Here is a 25046-nt window from a genome sequence, read left to right on the forward strand (position 1 = left end):
CGGGATATGACGGGGGTTCCATTCTTGAGACGCGTCGTAAGCCGGAACATCATAAAAAATCCTAAGAAAACCTTACTTTTAATGCTTTGGGTGCATTAAAAACTATGTAAACTGCATTCTTATTGCATTTTTCATCAAAAAACCTTTAAATATTGATTATTCTGCATTTTTGGAGTCATATTTCTTCTGCCAGATCAGCGTTGTAAGTGCCGTAACCCTGGAACGTGTGTCGTAAACTTGGAAATAATTTCTGATAAATATAATTTAGAGGCGTTGTAACCTCGGAACGTCGTAAGCCGAAGCCGTCGTAAGCCGGGGACTGCCTGTAGTTTGAAGATTATATTCCAGGAATGGGCCAGAGATTAGGTGATTAATTCGTTAACAAAATCCTTCCATTTTACAATCCCTGTTGTCACTTTTCTCAGGTTATATATAACTAGAACATATCCTGTTAAAAAGAATTTTTGCAATCTTCATGTGCATAGATGGATAATCACTTAAAATTCATAATTTCAGGCTAATGTTTTAACTTGTGCACATAACAGAAACTGAAAAAAAGCACAAGCGTGACTTCTGATCTAAGTATTTGAGGAACTTGAACAAATCTGCATTAACAAAACATAATGAAAACTAAAATACATATAGGCATAGAGACCACAGGAAGAAGAGGAAAATTGCAGAGACATTGTCAAGCTTAAGTCATTCATGAAGCACTCAGGAGACTGGGTTTGTGCCGTTGGAAGATGCATTTAATGTGAATCTTAGTCAATTGATTATTTTGTGATGAAAAGAATTTAATCGTTTATTCTTGATACGTATTCCTATGTACAAGAATCTTCTAACAATTCACTAGTATTTTAAGAGATGTTGGTAAATTACATTTGTTCCTCTTCTCGAGAAGTTAGGAGGGTCTCATTTCATAATTAGGGTCTTATTTCAGCAGAATAAGTCCCAGTACAGACTGCCAATTCATGTTCGATCAACTGTGAGGTTCACAGGTTTATGGTAAAAAAAACAGAGGTATGAATGGTTTAGGCCACAGAAGTCAGTCTGGATCATAACAGTCAGTCGTTACAAAAGTATTTTTAGTCCTTCTGGATGCTGTGGTTCACACTGTGTTGCATATTCTGTATATATACTTTTCAGGCTATAGACAGTCCCTTTAGACTTGAATTAGATATTTTATCTTTTTATAATTTTTAACAAGGTCTGGTACTCATATATGTGATACCTGGCAGCAGCTTGTGAATTTTGAAGTATATCTGTTTGGTTTCATGTACAGTATTTAGACGTGCATTGTACAAAATTTCACATTCATTCTTGCAGACTTTTGTATCATGTCAAATGTTTGATATCAATTTTTTACATTTGATCTTTGTTATTTCATAAGACAAAAATCCTATGAAAGGTTTTCAGGGATCAAATAGAAAAGCTACGGTACATAGATTTTAATTTTCCTTATGTTTATTCGTTCGTTTCCCATAAGTTTAGTCTCATTTAATTTTTCAGCATTCTCGTTTTCTTTCGAGGAAAAATGTTTTACGGTACCATGAATCCGTTACTCCACCAAAATTTCCGAATCTCTAGTCGTACCCAGATTTTTTTGTGTCATGTTTGTGATAGGCTCATTTTAAAGAATTACTGTACTATTCAGTAGCTGTTCTGAGCAGTTTTAGTGTTACAATGTATCCCATCTATGTAATAACTAAATACGTAACTTGTTGTAGGGTAACTTTAGAATTTATTTGTATAATAATCTAATAAAGATGAAAGCTTAACTTGAGGTGGTTGGTATTATATCCTTCAGTACTTTTAAGGTGATTTTCAGTATTCTAAGGCATACAGTTATCTGTTTAAGGTTATCACTATGACTGCCCTGTAATGTACAACATACAGTTGAATAATGTACTACAGGGATTTATTTTCATCCATTCCTGTGTTCCTTCTCACACATTGCTGCCAGTCATCAACATCATTTTATTCCCCTTGTAAAACAGTACCTGGCCTGATTTTGACACTGATGGTTTAGAAAGCTCTTGGAGTGGTGATTATAGGTAAATGATACTGTTTTTACCGCAGCTTAATTGAACTGTTAGTATCATGAAAGTAACTAAAAAAAATATGTATTCTAAAACTTGTAACATTTCATTAGTTTCTTAGTTTGGAGAATATTTTCCTTTACAATATTCAGACTGGAAGTTGTATCCACTATGTTGTAAATTGAAAAGATTTCACATTTTCGGATACATGAGAGGTCACTGTCAAGCTAATCTTGTCCTTCTAGATTTTCCTATGAATTCAAACAAAAAACATGTTTCTATGTGCTCTGAAGCCTATACAGTATAGTATAGTATACTTTTGATGTGAAAGTGAGACACTTTCTTGGAGAAGGAGTTAACTATACATTGTAATTCTAGTTGTATCCCAAATCTTATTATACTTGCCTTCTGAAAACCATAATTTTTTTTTTTTATTTTCATTTACTGTACATATGTATATGATGTGTGTACATATTTTGCCAAATGAAATAGAAAAAGTACTCATTGATATTTGAGTCTCCCAGTGACTGTGCCTTCTATTCTTTTATTTTCTTTTTTATTTATTTATTTGCATATTGGAAAGTGTATCTGGCCCTGCGGTTGGTGGTAGCTGGTGACCAAGTACCATTTATGCTCTATCATTCCTCTACTCTTATGAGCTAGTCAGGAAGCTTATGCTATGATTTGGTATGGATTTTTGAAAATGGAATTACGTAAGTGTTTATAAAGAAGTCCAGGGGTTCAAAAGATCAACAGCAAGAATTGGAGGATATATGTTTATTTCTTCATGCTTCATACTATTAGGTATTTTCTTGGTGTTAATAATTTTCTGTCCTTGAAGTACCAAGTGTAGGATGACCCAAGTTTTGGGTGCTTAAAAGTGTGCTTGTTATTCCATTCTCTGTGCTTTTTCTAGACAACAGTGAATGTCAGGTATTTGAAAATATATTGTCAGATCTTCAGCATTTTCAGTGTGTATACAGTACTGAATAAGTATAGATATGAAGCTTTAATGTATTAGGTAAAATCTAACTAAAGGTATGTATTCCTTTTGTAAATGAATAATAATTTGAAGTAGTACTATGAGATGTACAGGTATTCAGGCATGAAAGCAAGATGTGGTAGGACAATTTATGTGCATTTTAATATTTTACTGAAGAAAATAGATAAGAATTTCATACCTCGTAGCTTTTAAAATAGGTGCATTTTAATTTCAGGAATATGATTTTTATTTTACATGGTGCAGTCGTGTGTTTTTGTGTTTTAAGTACATTTTAATTTCAGAAGTATAATTTTTATTATACATGTGTTTGCAATTATGTGTTTTTGCATTTTGATCCAGCAATTTCCAGTACTTCTAAGCATCAAGGATCCTGGTTGAAGGCCTGTATCCTCGTTCGTCTGCAGTGTATGTTACTTCCAGGACCCTTCCGTCACCCATGGGGAACCTGAGGTGATCAGAATTAGATTAAGGTTTCAGTTTTTATTTACATCCTGTACAAGGTAAGTTTTATTCAGAATAAAAACAATGCAGTGTATATTGCATATAATTTGTCCTATACATTAAAGGTATCGTACATTCCTGATCATACAGATTTGATGAGCCAAAATGAGCTTCAATTTTTTTTCTCTTGGTATAAGAAAGTATACAGTAGAATATTTCAAATTACAGCACTGTCTTGTTTTGTAAAGTATACAAACATCTTTTTGCATAATTTGAAGGACAAACTATATGCAATATCTAAGTATGAGAATGACATAAAATGACCCTGTTTATCGCAGGTGTATGAAGTAGTACCACAAATACAGACTATTTTAAACATCAGAAGATATTTTTATTTCATTGTGAAAACATCAGAAGATATTTTTATTTCATTGTGAAAACATCAGAAGATATTTTGATTACATTGTGAAACAGCAAACATGATTAGCCAGGAAATATGTATGTGGCCATATTTTATTAATCTTTCTTCTATAAATAAAAATAATTTTACTTTTATATACCATACACTGACTTCATCAGTTTACTTAAGTTTAGCAAAGTGAAATCTGCCCAAAAATAAAGGTAAATTAACAGTGTCTCACCTGTATGAACCCTCAATGTTGCTCTGCCCTTCCTCCCCTGGAGTTCCAGCAGCTGAAACCAAGATTCCGTTCGCCGTCTCGAATTCGTAAGCGAAATTCCCATCTCCCTCATCTGAACGAGCATCCCGAAGGGTTTCGACAATGTTCAGCTCCTCAGGTGTTAGGAATTGGGGCATGCCAAGGGCCAGGGATAACAGGCAGGTGAGAATGACCTGGTGTGATTAGAGAAACAGGAAAGGAAATATAACTTTAATCCAATAGAGATGAACTATTGTTTGCTAAAGAGTTTATTTTAAATGCTCTTAATTAAAGTGGCTGCAGGTATCTGACCTGTAGAATGACACTGTAATTGATGCTACTTACAGAATTTAGAATTGCACAATTTTATTGTGTGCATCCTATGGATATTTAAAATTGCAAAATGTTAATGTGTGCATCCTGTGGATATTTAAAATTGCAAAACTTAAATGTGCATCGTATGGATATTTAAAATTGCAAAACTTTATTGTGCATCCTGTGGATATTTAAGATAGCAAAATTTTAATGTGTGCATCCTGTGGATATTTAAGACTACAAAATTTTAATGTGTGCATCGTGTGGATATTCAAAATTGTTAAATTTTAATGTGCATATTTAACCGATTGTTGCTTAATTTTTCCCTGGTAAAGAGTATCTCGCCTTCGTTCCACCATTCTCTTTCATGTAGTCCAGGTACTGTATGGGATTTTGATTTGATTGTATGTTTCTTTTATCATCTCACTTGGAGTACGGAAGATACTGATTCACTTTGTCTATGCTGTACTAAGAAATTTCAAAGTCTGTATCCTTATACACAGGGGAACATATCTTAAAATCATGTAAATAAGTTGCTTGTCTTTTTAATTTAAGTACTTTTGATCTATAAGTCAGCACTGAATGTTGAATACTCCCCTCTTGGTCTAACGAAGACATTGAACTAAGAAAACTATGCATTTCCAATAACCTCATCACTCTTTATGACCATTCTCTTGTATTTAAATCACCTAGCACAACCATCCTTTCATATCCTGCCTATACCCAGCCATATACAGATTATTTTTCTTGTATTGGTTTCATTTCTGGAATAGATAAACTCTCTATCCCAATTCTAAATCTTTCAGCTGCCTAAGACTTAAGTCACTCTTGTCTTATGCACACTGCCCTTTCAACTTTGTCACAATACATGACTTCAAACATTCCGCTTTCTCTTCTTAAACAAATCAGTATTAAACATCTCCTATATAATAAATAATTATATATATATATTATATATATATATATATATATATATATATATATATATATATATATAGAAATGAAGCAGGAGAAGCACACTCATTTATATTGTTGGATATATATATATGATTTTTGATAATAATATTATTTAATATATATATGTGTGTGTGTGTATATTACGTATTGTATTTTATGTAGGTATTCATCTGTATTCATGACCATATTGGCCTTATCCGTAATAATCTTTGTTTATATATGAATAATATGATAATGTTTATTGGCATAAATTAAGATTATTGATGCTTTGTAATATAGAGACCAAATATTTTAATAGTTAGAGATGTGTAGTTTTACGAGAATTCATTCAAGACTAATTTTATAAAGCAAAAGAGAAGAAATCCATTGAGGTTTGGCACTGTACCTACAGGTCTGTTGACTTGATTTATATGAATTTCGAATGGTTAAATCTTACTACTTACCGTGGATTTCGAATTGGCAGTTCTCCCTGAATAACATAAACGTGTAAATTGAATTATATATTTGCAAACGTCACTGAGTTTTTGTACTTACTATTTTCATGTTGGGTGTTGTAAAATTGCCGGTTGCGTCGAAGAGAATGACTATTAGACGCTTTGAGAGTTCCCCTTTTATACGTGTGTGCATTGTGTGTGTGTGTGTCTGTGTGTGGGAAGAGAGAGAGAGAGAGAGAGAGAGAACAATTATAGTGATTCTGTCAGATCATGGTACGTGATTGTCTCCTTGTAACTCTCTCTAATCCTAGTCTCATCATCTCGTGGATGGAGTGGAATGATGAGCAAGAAAGGAGTGATTAAAGGAACTAATAAACCTGTGAATGACTGAGTAAAAGCTGTAGTAATAGACCTATAAGGGATACAAGTAATAGGATACTGGCATAATGACATTAGTCTAGAAGAGTAATGATGTTCCAACGTAGGTGTTACTAGTTACTAGACCTTTATTTTAAATGAAAGGATAGCAACGTCTTCATTCTCTCTCTCTCTCTCTCTCTCTCTCTCTCTCAGGACTTCGACAGAGACCTTGACTAGCCGGATTTAGACACATCAGGGTCCTTTGACGTATGTTGGTATGGGTATACAACATGAATGAGTTGGCGCTTTACCTATTGGAAAAAACAAACAAGATTTCGCTTCTGCCTCTCGTCCTTTTTTTGTTAGCGAATTTCTCGATGTTTGTCGTTAGAATTACGTGACGTTTTGCAATGTTTGGCGCCTGTGAAACATCTATACTCTTTGGTTTATGATTTTCGTCAATGTATGGCATTTGGTTTCGGCTCCATATTTATGTAAGATTTGGCATCAAGTTCGGTTGAATGCTTTCTCAGATACTGTTTTGTAACTATTGAATGTTAAATATAAACTTGATTGATCACTTTTAATCACAAGTTTATTCTGGCGTGTCTCTAGTTTTCAGTTAAACCTGGACCTCTTGGTGTTCAGTTGGCGATGAAGCCAAATTAATTAGTCACAATTAAGGGGAACTATTGAGTTTAGGGTTCCACATGAACAATATTATACAGGTTGATCGTATGAACAGGGCTTGTGCTGGCATAAGGCTAGTTTGAATATATGTCTGTGTGTGATATTGTTCTAAGAATAATAGACTTTTGTATTGTAACTATAGGCCTATACATCTCTTCCATTTGTTTATTGACCTGGCTGCACTAACGTATAAAAGCTGTTACTACACTGCCATACTTATTATTCATTCATTTTGAGACATTCGAAATAATGTTCATTTATTTTACCTTTCAAATGTATCCACTTTGAATCCTTATAACCAAACACTTCTCTTCCTGATGAACACCATATATTTTTTGGAAATTTGAATTTCAAGTTAATGGCCCTTGTTGTGGGCTTGTTCCTTGTGAATTGGGTTTATCTTCTGAATAATAATAATAATAGTAATAATTAATTAATTCGAGCATGCGTGAAGGTGAATGGCTCGGCAATGGCAAACATGAATTAGACCTAGTCCCACCTCAACAAAAAGTGAGTCACGAATCGTTCTTTACTGTAGATACAACGTAAAAACTACTGTCTTATTAGGATAAAACGTTTTAATTATTCATAATGCCACTCTATATATTAAAAATGAGTTAACGCGAATTAGCTAACCAGATGGATGGCTCGTAAGTGACATCGTGGATTAGACCTATACGGGGAAATGAATCACGAACCGTTGTAGAGTTTAACTGCATATACAGCGAATGAATGTCATTATTCACCAATCAAAACTTTAGTGATTCATAGTGCCATTATATATATATAGCTGGAAACTATCAGGAAATCGTTAATTAGCTAACAACCCATAGACCCATGGTTGACCTGATGGATGTCTCTCTTAAGTGACTAAACAAATGAACCACGAATCGTAGTTTCACTACATATACAACGAATAAATACCAATCGTTATTCCTTAATGAAGATAGACTGATTTAGCAATTCAGAATGGCATTATATATTATATAATATATATATATATATATAAAACGGAGGAATGTCGTAGTCGCTAATTGGCTAACAAGCTGTAGATCCTCATAAATAACGAGTTCGGGTTTCAGTAATATAAAGGTCAGAGACCTCCCTTGAGACTTCAGTATTGCTATGGAAGTTGTGAGTGATAGGTGTGTGAATTTTGCGTTCTGGATTAATACACAGCGCCATTTAGTGTCCGGCTGAAGCGTATAGTACCTACGCCAGGTTGGTAAGTACACATATGTTTTTCCAGACTAATGTTTTTAAGCTATTATTTATAATTTCGTTGGGTTTTGGGTTTATTTTGGTATTACGTTTTTCTCGCTAAGTAAAAAAAAACTGCATAGGAATTTCCATAAGTAAGTCCAAGTTTTGTAAGTATACGTGGACTGTTTTACCAAAATATTTATTCTTTAATATGTAGTTATATTATATATATATATATATATTATATTTATATATATATATATATATATATTATATATATATATATGATATATATAATATATATATATATATGTGTGTGTGTGTGTGTGTGTGTGTGTGTGTGTGTGTGTGTGTGTGTGTGTAACTTCGCTGGTTTTGGAATTATTTTGGTCTTTTTCTCAAAAAAAAAACTATGCCTAGTGATTTTCATTAAAAAATAAAATGATTTTAAAAACATTAAAATACCCGAACCAGACTGTCAACCCCCCCCCCCCCCCCCACAAATAAACCTTCATTAGCAATTTGCGATGCCATTAGAGAAACCTCTCTCAATGTGGCTTATGTTTTCTTACCGATTAATGAAGAATAAATTATTTGTCTTAAGTTTAACCGCCGTTCGTCTCGGCCACGTTATGTCACATAGGCCTAAAGCAGGTTGGCATTTTTATTTATTTATATATTTTTTAAAATCTGTGACATTAATTTACGTATTTGTAGATCGGGAAAGTCTTTTCTCGCTTCATATTATGCCTATTTGATTAATAAGTTAGGTTTAGTCCGCAAAATACGAAAAAAAAATAATTTGTGCTTGAAGAGGCCTACTAATCAATAGGCCTTGGTACAAATCCCATATTGGTTAAAATGCTCTTAACTTTACCCCGTTCTCAGGATTACTTTAAGAATTTTTTTTTTTCTTACTATAATCGACCCATTCGATAGTTTTGGCCGTTAACAATAGACCAAGTTTTTATATTTCAAGGAAGGTTTAAATCTATATAGGCCTAGGGGTAAGTGTCTTTAGGTGCATTTTTTCACTTAACACAGCCTAAGGAGATTAGGTAAAGCCCCATACGCTTAGTATGTTTTCTGACTTGATAATCTGCTTGTTTGATGGCTAAGATTGGTTTGCCCTTTAGCAATAGTTAGTTTTTTGTTTTAAGGTATAGGTCTATTACATAGGTCTATAAGGGTGGATCCCTTATTGGTTAAAATGTCATGTCTTCACTTTAATCCAAGTTTTGGACGATAACCCTTTGTAATCATCGTTTGTTTTAATAATTATCCAATTGGTCAACGATTTATGGAATGTGCAATGTAATGGAGCTGAGGATTTTGACGAGACATCCATAGGACTAATTTCATTTCATAGTCAAACTGATATAATTAACGAGTCGCTACAATGAACATGAATGCTATTCTGATATATCATCAGAAACACGAGGCAGAATTAGTCCCAGAAGACATGTTCATAGAGGGAATAGTACGGTCAAATTGCTTTTGATGTTTATAGTACTACCAATTGTTGAACTATCACACGGGTGAAAAATAAGTATGTAGTTTTCGGATTGAGACGTTTATAGTCTCATATTTATGATTTTTGAAGGAATGTTGTCGCCTTGTATATGTTTGTCATTGGCTTATTAATGCATGCATGATTTAGCAGTTTTTTGTGAGGTCACATTTATTCTCCAAATTGACTGACATTAAAGTTATACTGCCTTGGTTATTCGAAGAAGCTGTGTAGTATTGTTATATAATTGCTGCTGTAACGCTTATATGAGCGTTAATTGTGTATTATTGCCTTTGCATTTTGTATTTTCTTTAGCAATTTGTAATTTTCGTATTTATAATCGTAGATTTTTATTTTTATTTATGTATGGTAATATATTTGTTTTCCCGCGGGCGAAATACATTGGACATTTAGTTTCGTTGAAGCATATTTTAACGAGTGATTGGATTTGTCGTATTAATACGCCTAGTCGCTTGTATTTTTGTTTTTGTCATGTTTTTGCATTTGTAACCATCAAAATCAAGTATTCTAGACACCTCAGAAAGGCAACGAAATAATATTGTGTGTTTACAAGACTGAGAAAGATAGGTAGCTATAGAAAGAGCGAACATATTTTGTTAAATAATCATTGTAAAGATGAGATCGGCTATGTAGGAGAGAAAGAGGAATATGTTTATGGGAAAGCCGAATCTGTCTGTATGTGGCTTGGTTTGGAGAGGTGTTAATGGTAGGCATTGTAGGCGTTTCAGTGCAAAAGCAGGTAACAAAAGAAGTAAGCTATACTTAGTGAACAAGGATATAGACTACTATAGTAGGTAGGGAGATAGTTCTTAGAGTGAACAAGAATAGGTATTCTCGTGGAAATGTATAGTGATAAGAGAGAAGTGTTCGTGGAAACCATAGACTTAAATTATGAAGGTGGTACTTAATCTAACTTGCCCAGGTTGTGTAAGAAGAGTTTTGAAGCTCACACTAGGTCCATTGTGTCTTTCAAATGGAACCTGTTATAACTTTTGGAAATAAATGTGGCTGTTGAATGCAAATGAAAGAATCAGGACTGATCGAGGCTCGTGAGGTAATAGCTTGTGTGTTGTATAAAGCGTATAAGCAGGATTGGTAGGACTAGAATAAGTGAATAGACCAAGTAGAAAAAAATTATTATCGTTGTATCTTGTAATGAGAAAATAACATTTACCGAAGGAAATATAGAAAAGGAAAAAAAAGCCCCTCGATTAATATCTAAGGAATAGATTACGCAGGAAAAAAAAGCTTTTATTAGTCCATTACGTTATGAGAAAAACAATTCACAGAACGAAATTATAAAACTGATAAATATTCACCTCGACTAATGTCCTGCTGAAGAGATTATAAGTAGTGAAACATGTTTTTAATATTGCATTTTGTTGTAAATACAATCACCGAAGGAACTGATAAAAAATTACAAATAAACACACGAAGTAATGTCCTAATTGGTGACGAAAACGTCCCTTTAGAATACCGTGGAATAACAAGAATCCTTCTTGAGGTCTTATTTGTTGTTTCCGCAGAAGGAGATAATGACATCACCCACCCAATAAGAAAAAGATGAAGTACGTGTTTTTTTTTTAGCGCGAAATTCCTGTCATCCAATCACGAAAGAGCAAACGGGTCACATGACATTGTTATGACCCCGAGACAGCCAATCAGGGAAGATGATTTTCAGGGGCTGGTTCGCCGTGAAAGAGTAAGCAGGATTCAAATGTCTTTTGTATTTTTGGGAAGGTCCCTTGACCGAAATATGCGTCGTCATGTTGAGATCCATTGGAATATCTTCTTTTTCTCATGGCGTTCTTCTTGTTTATTACACAGAAGTTTATGCGTGGTTTTATCACTTGACTGGAATTGATATATTTGTGAGTCTAGGTTTCTCCTTGACCAATTTGATTTTTCCATTAGTTTTACCATGATGACTTTCGCTTTGCCTGGCTGAGAGAGAGAGAGAGAGAATATCTCACCCCTTTTGGTGAAGCCTCCCCCACCCAAATAATCATTGCCGTAAATACCTTCCAGCGTATTTCATCAGACAGGTTACATATTTCAAGTTTAGGTTACATAACTTGAAGACACTGCTTCTGATTTTAACAACAAAGATATTAAGGAATATTTAGAAATTACCTGATGGTCTACAGGTATGATTAAGTATCGTTAATTACAAATTTAAACCCCACATAAATCCTTATGCCATTACTATAGTAGATTCACAGCAACCGCGCATCTGATGTCTAGGCCAGTCCCTTACCACGCTTCCTGATTGGCTGTTGATAAGCCAATGGGAGAGGTGGAAACTCTCAGTCTCTTGAGAGAGTTCACATAGGCAGGGTGTATGTTCTACCTCTCCTGAAGGATACCTTTGAAACTCGTATCCCCTCAGGAGAGGTGGAACGTTAATCCTGCCAATGTGAACACTCAACAAACAGAGTTTTTCCAGCTTCAACAGCCTGAATGGTATTTGTTTCTTTAGTTGAAATTATGATATTCACACATTTTGATGCTATGACAGTATATTGCATTCATCAAATAACTTCTGGCTAATGTACATGTCAATCGTTCAACCAAAGGTTAAATAGTCCTACAAGTTTGTTAGAAAAATATCGGGACTATAAAACTATTTGATAGTTGAACCAGACCAAAGTATCATAACCTGTTTTAGTTTTTCATGCATTACAACTTGCTACCGGTATGCTACTCATTCACAAGATACTTTTCACACAAAATAACCCATATGGGGAATGATTGTCTGATCTGGTCAGAGTTGAGACTGGTTTGGTTATTCAGCAACGGGACCAACGGCTTTACGTGACTTCCGAACCACGTCGAGAGTGAACTTCTTTTATCACCAGAAATGAACATCTCTCACTCCTCAATGGAATGGCCGAGAATCGAACCCGCGACCACCGAGATGGAACGCTAATACCATACCAACCACGCCGCTGTTAATAATGAGAATGGTTTGGCTGCTATCAGTATCCTTATTTTTTCCAATTCCTTCATGGGCAGGTTGTCAGCGTATTCCACCATTTACTTTACCCATTTGTTGTACAGTACTTAAAAATTTTGGTAAAATACAGTAGCTCTGAACACATTTATACAGTTTTTTATGAGTTTGAAATTTCTCAAACTCTGCAAAGATCTGCTTTTTCAAGTTTTCTGACTGTCAGCAATGTCTGTATTTTTAATGATCCTGTAACAATCAATTGTTTTAAGACTCATACATTCAGCACTGCATTGTTAGGCAAGCTGATACAATCATTAAGGTGCGTTCACACGGTCGAACAATGTCCGACGGACAAACATTGTTACCATATCATAGGCGAAGCAGGATGACGTCATAAGCGTTGAAACGATGGAAGTAGATCTGGCAACAAACAGTGATACCAGATGAGGTTGTATATCACTGTTTTTACTCTACTTACAAGGCAAAGACCGGCAGACAATTGTCAATTGGTGATAATGTTTGTCCGTCTGTGTGAACGCACCTTTACAAAAGCAAATGCATGCCCAGACAAAACCGCTGACTCCACAGATTTGACAAAATCAAGGAAGACTCATCATTTTTCCTTACATAAAAAGGGTGAAAGCAAAATAAGCGACTGCAATGACATTGTATTAAAAGCAAATCTGAATAGCTGTACATATTACATATACATAAAATTGAACATAGACTCTGGATGTAAAAAATTTATAACATAAAACCAACAGTGAAACAGGTATAGATAGATGGACAGGGAGATAGTACGTGAGATAGAGAGAGTGAGAGAGAGAATGAGAGGATTATTAACAGTTGGGCCAATCATACCTCTTAAAACATCCTGAGCATCTAGTCTAGTATTATTCATCATATAAAAAATTTCTTTTTTAATAACACAGGTAGTTTTACAACACATACTGTAAATCAAATCCTCATCGATGATTCCGTACGTCGCGAATGAGTCTGCCGCAGCCTGAAATCCAACTTCAGCTTGACTTCAGGGTTTCAAATGAACATAAAAAGGGTTAAAAAGTAACTAATCTCAGACTGATAATCACAGACAGGTGGGGCCATCAGACTTGGTTGAGCTGAGTGATTGCCAAATGAAAGGAATCCTTAGTAGTATACTGGTTCTTTCATGAAAAACTTATAGGAAAAGAACAGACATTCTAAGCCGGAAAACACAGAAATATGAAGAATGAACGAACGCTTACTACAGCCCTATAAGGATTAGAAAATCTGGAGAAATATTAATGGTAACCAAATGCAAACTCTGAGAGGAAACTAACTTTTAAAATTGTTATGAAATAAAATGCATATCTGGGTTCAGAAGACTTAGAAATGCTGGAATAAGGAATTTTAAAAGAATATTCCTGTGCATGGAATTTCCCAGTACTGAACATAAGATTGTACACAGAACATGAAAGAAATAAAGAAAAAATATTTTCAAGTCAATATAGTACATGAATTGTACACAGAACATGAAAGAAATAAAGAAAAAAATATTTTCAAGTCAATATACATGATTTCTGCAACAAGAAAATGAAAATTTGTCAAAATTTACAATATAACTTTTCTCTGGCATACTAACCACGATTGTTACAAAAACTTTATTTTCCTATCACTGGATTATTCCTAATACTGTATTAAATAAAGCACTGTATTGTCCAAATAAATTTTTACATACATTTACGTTCCACCACACGTGAAAAACACACACACACACACAGCAAGAGCTATATGCAACAGAAGTACTGTATTTGCTGTCCTGCAAAAATAGTTGTGCATTCTATACATCAAAATCTTGACTGGTAAAAGCACAGTGCTCCTTCATTTCCACCTATCAACAATACTATAGTATATCAAAACAACCAAAATGAGGCTCTACCATATTCATCCTTAGGTCAAACCTACATAAAAAGAAAAAAAAATCTTGAAACAGTATATTTTACTGGATTTTAAAGTTACCAGATATGTTATTCACGGTAGTATTTAAATAATGCGTACACTATAGAGGATAGTTGTGACCTGTTCTATATAAATTTCTTCATATTGATAGACTATATTCAACTAGAATGACCATTACCGATTGGAAATTCCTATACACACGCACACACACAAAGGTACTCAAACATAGAGGGTTCAATTTCTTATTCATTAGTATGTTAAACTTACTGGCAACACAGTCAATCATTATTGGCTGCCTAACCTCACCTAAAAATCCCCCTGCACTTTCCACAAGCAATTCCACTCTTGAGTATTCTTGGATATCAATTTCATTTAAAAGTAGAGTACTACAGACACATGTCAGTACTAAACCATGACTGATCAATGTTGAGAGGTAAAATTTCATTGCATAAGTTTGTCATAAGTAATAGTTCATTCTTATAAAATTTCATGTATAAAGCTAATGAACATTGGATAAAATGCAAAGGATTTTCCCAACATACTTTCTCCTCATCTGATAAAAAAAGTACCCTTACTGCCAGCCATGACTTTTAAGCCAATACAATCACCTGAATTATGAGTGAAACTGACAGCCTTTTCTCTATTTCCATGATGCACACTTCTGATAACATGTCAATTTACCTACCACTGTAAATTTCAAAGCTAAGAGACAGATTTCAGATTTCTGTAACAGAAAAAATGCCTGATATGTATAAAACGAACAAGAGTACCATTTTCAGGTTAAGCAGAACAAAATACAGCAGAAGGGACACCTAAGCCTTACCTACAGACACCTCTACTAGCTACGACCCCAAAGGTTTAACCAATACGAGAAGGTTCAAAATAAAAAAAAAAAATTTACACTACTATTAAAAAAAGTTATACCTAATTACAGAATTAACTTCATTAGACTAACCATCTAAAACAATTTATTTACTGTACAAAATAGAAAATTGTGCATATATATGTATATATATAAATTGTATATATTTCTTTTTTCTAATTCTTTAAAGATTGTCACCCACGACTAGATTTTGTAAAAAAAAAAAAAAAAAATTATGGGGGGAGTAGCTACAGAAATCTTGAGGACATAATCTTTGGAAGAAAAATATTCTACAAAAACTAAGAATTTAAACTTCGCAATTTAGTTAAAACAGTTTGTGTCACACAATCTACAACAACGAAGGAATTCGATTTATAAATCAAGAAATATGTAATACCTTTACCACAGCACATGTGAATGAATTCAAGCAACAAATAGCACTGTCCTTTACATTTCTAACATTCACCCCCTTGGAGGCCGACAAACTTGGGAAGGTGCGAGTACATCATTCGTACGCAACTTCAACTGACACGCAAACAATATAAGATTCTTTTTTTTTTTAAGTACAGAAGATAAAGCTATGGCTACAGAAAGTACAAACCTGACTTACTACTCAACTTACTATGCATGGACCAGAGGAATTGTAATATCAATATATGGACAGAAATTGGGGCTAGTTGCCACAAAACCAAAATGAAAAAGGTGAAGCTAAGGTTTTTCAGTTTTAAATTGCGATAACATTTAAAATTAGCCTTGCGGTCCCAGTAAAGTAAAGAAATCAACCCAACGTACAAGCATACAGTAACTTTATCATTGTGTCAAACCAAGAGGAATTTGAGTGTGGGCCATAATCATGTCTCTAAAGCAATACTCTCAGTAACCAACCTAATGTTTTCTACATTTCACTTTGGTATTCACAAATAACAAAATTAAATTGTACAATCACTGCATAAGACATGAGATAGAAAATCACAATGGAAACAGGAAATTTTTCCTAACTTAAAACATTTAAAAAGATAGCCCCACTTAATACAAAACTGCTACATTTCTAGTCAAGTCCAAAGGGTGTGTTTTTCAAAACCAATGCTATAAAAACTAGAAGCAAAAGTGGAGTAAAGCCATTTTTCAAGAATTATTTACACTTACACTTAACTTGTTAATTTACCTTGCGGACAGATCCCTAAAAATCAAAAGGTAATGGCCTAGCCATTAACGAATACTTCTGTGGGATTCAGATACAAACAAGCTTAAATGGGAGTAGTACACATACAGTACGTACATTGTTTTTTTTTTCATAACAAACACGAATCAATCTATACTATGGAAAATGAGTGGGAGACATTCCCGTAAGTGTTTCGTATTCAACTACAATAATATCACTGTCTATCCTCGTAAAAAAAATAAATATTCAGATGCAGGAGATCTGAATTCAGAATAAAAACAATCACTGTCTGAAACCGACAGACACTTCTACCATTGTCATCGTCCTAGAATCACATCTGAGAGATAAAACCAATTCTACTAGAGTCTTCGCCAAAAAGTCCTTTTCCGTCTAACCTCGGGGGCGTAAAAGCTGCAGTACGTGCTTACAAATACTAATCCTTGGACAACCAAGTGGCTGAAGTAGCATCAAGTCAAGAAATAAAACGCCAACCATATAAAATCTTACAACTTAAACTTTGAATCGAATCAACAGAATATAAACAATTACAAACTCATCCTTATTGCCTTAAAATAGTATGCTTGACAGACTATTGAGCAAATACATAAATCTGAGCTTTATAAACATTTTTATTTTGAGTCAAAAAGATAATCTCTCATAAATGGCTATTCTGTTCTTCTCGTGTTACAGCGTCACACAGACTTGAAGCAAAAGATCACGGCACTGGTAGTTTTAAAAATGTACAACTGGAAGTGTGTTTAACAAAATACTAACCTAACCTATAATTAGCATCAACATTGTTACAAAAAAAGGTGAAAACAATTCTTTACAATAAAGCAAACATTTCTAACACAAGTGAAAAGAATTTTATGTACTGAAATATGACACATTAGTCTTACGAGCAGGCACCAGTAACAAGATTTAAGCCAGTGCATCCTTGCCCAGAGAATCTTTTTATATGACAAAATAAACAAAACAAAACCTCATTCAAAAAAAATCAAGCATTTGGCATAACAAATTTGAACAGTCGACTGAAGGAACACTGGCTGCAGTACCACTTGAGTTTTCTTATTAACTCAAAAATATTATCAACCATAAGAGCTATCAACTTATATCATAATTCTTAAAAGTCTATGTGAGATGATTTAAACACAAGAAGAACACCAGGGAATTTATCAAAATTAACCCACCAATGTGGTGTTTTACAAATAGTATACATCATAACTGTTCCAAAATACTATTTTGGATCAATGCATCTGATTAACCCTTTCGTTCTGTAGAAATAACATTCATGGTATCATTTGCAAGTAGAATTTGAAGTTTTTTCTTTTAATAATCTTCATGCTGGCACTTTTTCCTAAATCAACATGCTGACGATTTGAACTCTGCAAGCTGACAATTTAAAATTGGTCGTGATACAGAACAGTCGTCTTTGGTAAAACATTCGTGAGCCAGAGCTGTGCATCATACAATGGAGTGTTATGTTTGTCCCTTTACCGTAGATATATGGTATTATGCACCAGGAAAGACATTAAGTTATTCAACATAATACAACTCATCAGAATGACTTAAATTCAACATGTCTTACAGTTTAATCATATTAAAATAAATGTACTACTTCAATAAAAACCTTAACAAGATTATATATTATTTTATACAGCAGTAACAAATTCAGTTTTAACAAATTCTACTAAATCAAAAAATTCTTTGAAAGCAAAGACTAGGAATGCCTTTGTTTTGGAAAAATGTACCAGCATAATGTTTCATCTTTTAAATGATAAAAATTTATCTCTGTAAAATATATATTTATATATATGTATATGACAACTGAAAGACTACTACAGAATGCTTACTTGAAACCATATTTAACAGACTTGTATCTATAGAGCACTCCTGTATTTTAACTGCTCAAGTTAATGAAGAGGATGAACTCACTACTTTTGGCCCAACATGTCCCCCTCCCACCTGTACAGTCCGAAGAACAGGGTTTTTATTGTTTGTTTTGAAGAGGCGTGCAAAAAGGTGCATTCAAAGTGGAGTTGCCATGGTGGATCCGTCGAGTAGTCCAAATTTCAAAGCGAATTTGTATCGGAAAAGAGTATACGTAATTTGTCACTTCGTTTTTTGACTTTATAACAAGGTTGATGGAATCTACAAGGATACATTTACCTATGACTGTATATGCAAACAAAATGAACAAGTAATCTCCCATCCAAGTCCACTGAAATGAGGACAACTTTCTCAGCACACAAAACCACTTATAAATCTGTAAGCAGTAATCAATTTTGTTGCCCAATATTCAATGAAATGCAAGAGGCAAACCACAGCCATGTTGATGATAAGAATTATATGAAAATGTTTTGTGCACCTGTTCATGTCCACATTTTTGATGGACTTGCAAGATTTCTACCTCTCAGTGTTAATATGACTGGCAAACACTCGTGGTATCACCATGACAAGCTTTTTTTTTTTGTTTATTGTAAGACTTGGCTAGGACAAAGGAAGGCATCATAAAGATCAAAAATAAGTATCCCTAACTAGCACTTCAGAAGCCCCTAACTAGCACTTCAGAAGTGGCTTTGAGAGTAAGTGTTTGAAACACACTAACAAAGAGGATATTTGTGTTGTATAATTTACAAAATAACTGGCAGGTTAAGGTACACCATAGTATTATATAAAGTCCTATATATTTATATCTGTGGCGTCCAACAACGCTGCTGCCCTTTTTTTTTTTTTTTAACTGTGCAACATTTAACTCTTGAGGCATGGCCTGGGGCCATCACTGCTGCCGACGCTCGGTTCAGCGCACTGTAGTTTGGCATCAATCACATGTGTCACATCACAGACAGGGGTACAGGCACTTGGCTGTGGCATATTGCCACCTCTCTCCCTTGCATTCATCACCACAGATTTCCCACCCATGTCACTACTACCACTGGGGTTGAGAACTCCACTACCACTACTTGGGGACAGAGAGCTTTTAGCCATACTGTCTGGGGTGTTGAGTGTTTTGCACTGGGACGACACGACGTCGGTCGTACCGTTCAGAGGTACGGCAAAACTTCCAGTAATACATGGAGATATGGCTACACTAGCAGTTGTACTTAAGGAAATGGTATTTGCTACAGAACTTTTATGTACATCAGTGGGGGATGACGTTTTATGGGGGAATTCTTCAACTTTGTTGTTGGTCGACATCACTGACAACATTCCGGGTGGAGTAACTGGTGTTGTGCTTGATATAGTGGTGGTACCCAAACAAGCAGGTACAGAAAATGTTGCAGTACTGTGAGGCAACGACACACTAGTACAGGCATTTGTTGGTAACGAATTTACGGATGAACTCACAGACACGGCAGAGGTCACACTTCTGGTCACGTCGTGAGATGCCCCAGTCACTGCTGGACAGCTGGTAGACACTGTATTGTTCACCGAAACCTTTGAACTTGTGTTGTTGTTCCCAGACAATGACACAGCTACATTCCCAACTGAAACTACAACAGGCATAACAGATGATATTTTGGGAGTCTCAGCTGCACTGTTGGATGGAATATGCCCTGGGGGAGGGATTGAGGGGGATATCATGGGGTTCACACAGGAAGCATTACTATTGAAAGGAAAATTCTGAGTGAGTGAAGTGCAACTTGGCACTGCCGAAATGCATGCTGGTGTACTAGTTACTGCAGAAATTGGGGTCATGTTGCTTGTTGTTAAAACAGGTGGGATATTCTGTACACTATTGTGAGGGTAAAGCAGGGATGCAGAGGATGAATTTGGAATAAAAGACGAAACTGTAGAAAATACCTCGGGCAGATTTCCCGTCACTTTACTCACGGCAGTCATGCTCGTGTTTCCAGTGCCATTGACGCTATGAGATATTGCCGACATTGTATGTGGTATAGATACTTGCAACGTCTGTGGATGGAACATTGCTGTGCCATCCAAGCTATTACTCATCTGTGGTACTGGCAACCCTGTAACAGATACTCCTGAGGAGACAGCTGTTGTGAACTGAGAGACAGGCAAAGGCATCGTAAAGACAGGCGACTGCGGTATTGCTATTTGCAGCCGATCCTGACTGGTGACAGTCATTCTGGGAGTGCTCACGCTGGTAGTCCTCGTGTCACCTGCCGAGTAAGACGGGGTAGAGCATTTGGCAAACTGTGGCGTTGGAGGTCGAACAGGCTGGGTCGTGCTTCCTGTTCTAATAAGAGTCTCTGATGGTAGAGTGCAGCCCACTGAGCTGGTTAGCTTAGGGGACTGAGGCATTTTTGGTCTGGAAGGCTTTGGGGACTGAGAAGTGTTTGGGTAACAACTACTAACAGATACCACCTGCTGCTGGCTTAATCCTAATGACTGACTGGGTAATGCGTTCTTGGTAGGAAGAGGCACAGAAGGTTTAGAAGGAATGAAACTCATATTGTTTTTAGGCATGATAGTTGTGTGAGAAAATGAAGTTTGTACACAGGCATTCAATTTGGAAGCCAAGTTAGGCGACTGAGAAGAACTGGTGACTTGAGTCCCTGACGTCTGAGTCTGAGTAAGAGGCTGAGTTATGGTTGGAGTTAACTGGCTCCCTGACTGGGGCTTAACAGACTGTCCAGCAGGTAGCTTTGGAGACTGCACAGGAGATCTTGTGTGTCCTGTACTTATTAGTGTCTTGGGAGAGTGGGGAGTTTGGGGTCTTGAATGGTTTGTGCTAGACTGTCTCGGTGACTGTGTAGGATATGGCTTTGGAGACTGGTTGGAAGTTGGAGTTCTTGGTGAAGGAGGGGTCATGGGTCGAGGCGAGAGGGCTTGTGGGGGAACCTGGGGAACTAAGGGCACTAGTGGAAGAAGGTTGGATTGAAGCGGTAGATCCGGTAACATCTTTGTTCCCCCAATATTACGGGGACTCAAGGGAGATCGAGGCGACAAACAAGAAGAAAATGTGGGAATAAAGGAGGCGGAGGGGTGTGTCGGAATAAGGCCAATCGTAGCGTCTGGACTCTGATAAACAAAAGGGTAAGTTGGGTAACCCAGAGAAGGACTGGTGTAATACGGAAGAGGCATCGTTCCTATTGTGGCAGGAAGGGACACCCCACACGAAGAAGGTATTATGCCCACTGCTGGAGACCCCACTGTAAAGTGTTGCTGAGGCTGGAAACTGGTATTAGGAGGAGTCAGTGTGTTAATTGTTGCTGCTCGTAGTTGTGTTACACAAGTTGGGATTGCTGTTGATAAAGCTGGTTTAGGCAAATTAGAATTAGGCACCATGTTTCCAACAGTGCTCACAACTTGTACAGTCGTTCCTGTATTAGCTCTGTCTTCTTTGACAATGACAGACTGGCCACTAATGTCTACTTTGGAATTACTAACAGCTGTTTGTACAATGGACATACTTTCACTTTTGGCTGTGGCACTAATTTTGTTGTTCACTTTACTACCAATGTTGCTGCTGCTGCTGCTGCTGCTACTACTACTACTGGTAGTTTTAACTGTATCATGAATCATTTTACTTTCTTGAACAGTAGTGTTAAGTTTACCAATGACTTTTGAACTTGAATTTGTACTTTCCTTGGCTACACTCTTGAGTGATGTAGGCAAAGTGGGTGATCCTTTGGTACTTGTTACCGGTGTATCTTCCACTCTAGGCGCTGCAACTGCTACAGCAGCCTCCATATTGCAAGTCTGCAAAGATGAAATGGCTGTATGACCGTCCGAAGACATTGGCAAAGAACCCACGAGGGACATCGTCGTCTGAGTTGTCGATATCGTTGCCGACTGACCGGAAGACACGGAGGAAGTTGAACTCGACACAGATGTTAGGCATCCGGAGGACCTTATATCATTACTCACAGGCACAGGTACTGGTCCAAGAGTTTTTGGGTCTAGCTTTAAGACAACGCCTCGTTTCTGCTGGTTTGAACTGTTGTCATTCACATTTGCAAACATTGGTCTGACCCCAGCCGAAGGATTCCCTAAAAACCTCGGATTATTACGATTTTTGAAAAACTTGTTTGGACGAACGTGTTCTTGTAGACCCTTGCCACTGGAAGACTTTCCAGCTCCCAAAGCAAGCTGCTCTCGTGAAATTGTGGGGTTCCAGCTCTTTGGAGGGGTCTTGAGTGTCCTGTACCCATACGGCTGCGATGACTTCCTGCAGCCGCCCGACAGTAACTGTTTCCCACTCTGGTCTTGCTTCCCCTCTTTCCTCACATTAACTCCATTGTTACCTGGCTTGGTGTCCTGACTTTTAACTTCCTCAACTTGAGACAATTTTGATGGTCCTGCTTTGAGATGAGGTTTATTGAGATTTGCCATGCTAGCTGCTGTCAGGCTGGCTGGAATATGTGTAGACCTTGCGTCCTTTGCATTACTAACCTCCCTGGAATCCTTCATTGGCTGCTGAGTGTCGCTTGGCCTTCTGGATTCTATTGTTCTTTTCTCTGAGGTTTTGTCTTGACTTTCACTAATGGACTTCTTTGCTACATTATCAGGGAAAGCTTCCGTTTCTGTCTTTTCATTCACAGCTCCTTTGGAATCTTTGGGACCTGTAGTAGTATTTGGTTTAAGAGTCACAGCTGAAACATTTCCAGGAGGAGTCACAACTTTTGATTTCTCCCCCTTCAAGCACACTTGATTTTTATTGTTAGCATTACCCTTCCCATCTACTTTGTTTTTGACAGAGTCTACGGGTACAGAAATATTATCTTTGACTTTGGACTGTTTACTTATCACATTTGAAGGTTCAGCGCTGGTCTCTCTCTCCACCTGCTGTTCCCCGGCCTTTGGAGGGAAGTCCTCCCCAATTGAACCACTTTCTATTTTTGATAAAAGTTCACAAGCTTCTGATTCAATGGCATTGACCATTCCTTCAACTGTAGTCCCCCTACCACTAGCACTCATTATCCCAGACTCACTTATAGTTAGCTGCACTTCCTTCCCCTCGTCCTCTCCGTCCTTCATATCGACAGCACTGGGCTTGTTCTCGACAGTCAACAACGCAGGCTCACTCACCAGATTCTGAAGACCGGCCGCGACCCAAACGTTAACGTGATCGGTCGTCCCCGCTTCCCCTTGCAACGGTCTGTGTAGAGCTGCACCACTGCACACAGCAGCAGCAGCAGCACCAGCAGTAGGAACCCCCACCCCACCCGGAATGCACTCCCCACTCACTGAAACACAACTCCCACTGGGGATAATCGTACAAGGAACTCCAGCAGGGCTAATATAACCCACCTCACTGGGTATGAACGTCACCCCCACGTTGACGCCGTTGCTGGGCGCCGCAGCGTAAGCTCTGTCGTACGTCAGATACGCGTCGACAATATTATTACCGTCCGTCACGTTTGTGACTTTCTGCAAATTACTATCACAACTTTCAACACCACCACCACCACCAGTGTCTGTTTTTGCCTCACTTCCATTCTCTCCACCATTACCCTGTGTCAGTTCAGGTTGCACAGACTCGGTCTTTTCCTCAGTCACTGGAGCCTTGCAACTCTCTTCTGGGGCGGCAACCTCCTCGGGTTTGGCCGCGGCCACCGCGAGCGCATCTGCGGCGCAATCTTTGCAGCTGGTTGCCTGGGCTTCCGCGGTGCCCTTCCCAGTCTCCGTCTGCCACTTTTCCTCATCCTTTTTAAGAGATGTATCACAATCGTTAGTTTCGAAGGCTTGGAGAAGGGGAGCACACCTGTACTCCAGGACGTTTCCCGCTGCATCTAGAGAAGCGTACGCCGAAATGTTTGCGCCGTTACCGACGCTTGGCTCTAACTTTGGCATTTCTTCATTGGAATTCAAGGCTTCGGAACTTAACGACTCCGGGTCCAGTTTGATCTTTTTACTAGCTCTCTCATATATCCTATATTGCAACTGCAGTGGTTCAGTCTGCAATACAAAAAATGGTCATCAGTGTGCAAAAAATATCTGAGGTAAAGGTAAAAACTCTTATGGTTGGTCAAGTGATACCAAGACACAGCCCAACTTTTGGATAATCCCGACTGTCCGGATCTCCCAAAAGCTTCAAGAAGATTGTTTAGTCACTTCCAAACTTAATACTAGATACTTTGGGGTCTGGTCTTTCAGATATGCAACAAAGTCCGTTAAGAAACAAAGCCCTATGTTATAGCCTGCACTTAAATATTTTCTATATATACAAAACAGCAATTCCACATAGTTCCTAACCTAAACCAACCTGTAATTTACACTGACCAATCAGTTTAAGAGCTATAGTATTAATTAAATGATTACATCTAAAATGGTGGCATAAGAATAAATAATCATAAAATAGTAGCCGATACATACAAAAGTCTGCTAAGTTGAGAAGCTACTATGAATGTTAAAATCATGTAAATCCAGACTACTACGTACGTACTGTAATTGGAGGTTAAATCCTATCTGAAGATGCTGACTGACCAGATTTATCAAAAGTTTTTGAAGTTTATATTGTTCCCTAGCTGTATTTTTACAGAGATTATACAAGAAAATGCAGGTAACTACAAAATTTGACCATTT

General features: G+C 36.8%; 3 protein-coding genes across 4 annotated transcripts in view; 1 reads left to right on the forward strand and 2 right to left on the reverse strand.

Moving 5' to 3' along the window:
• Window positions 1-2801: 2801 nt before the first annotated feature.
• Window positions 2802-6099, reverse strand: LOC135199970 (cuticle protein AMP4-like). The gene is made up of 3 exons (XM_064228107.1): window positions 5949-6099; window positions 4125-4336; window positions 2802-3487 (listed from the first exon to the last, which is right to left on the reverse strand). Exons 1-3 carry the CDS (start codon window positions 6039-6041, stop codon window positions 3397-3399), a joined length of 396 nt encoding a protein of 131 aa, XP_064084177.1. The 5' UTR covers window positions 6042-6099; the 3' UTR covers window positions 2802-3396.
• Window positions 6100-7997: 1898 nt separating this feature from the next.
• Window positions 7998-25046, forward strand: part of LOC135199968 (uncharacterized) — a 126891-nt gene continuing 109842 nt past the window's right edge. For both annotated transcript variants that reach the window (XM_064228100.1, XM_064228102.1), the window contains exon 1: window positions 7998-8123. The gene's annotated coding sequence lies outside the window, so the exon portion shown is untranslated. The remainder of the gene's footprint in view (window positions 8124-25046) is intronic.
• LOC135199966 (uncharacterized) overlaps window positions 10752-25046 on the reverse strand; it is a 31422-nt gene continuing 17127 nt past the window's right edge. Inside the window, exon 6 of the mRNA XM_064228094.1 lies at window positions 10752-24419. Coding sequence (XP_064084164.1) covers window positions 19302-24419 — 5118 coding nt within the window. The 3' untranslated portion in view covers window positions 10752-19301. The remainder of the gene's footprint in view (window positions 24420-25046) is intronic.

This window comes from Macrobrachium nipponense, chromosome 26, assembly GCF_015104395.2.
Source record: "Macrobrachium nipponense isolate FS-2020 chromosome 26, ASM1510439v2, whole genome shotgun sequence".
Taxonomy (NCBI): domain Eukaryota; kingdom Metazoa; phylum Arthropoda; class Malacostraca; order Decapoda; family Palaemonidae; genus Macrobrachium; species Macrobrachium nipponense.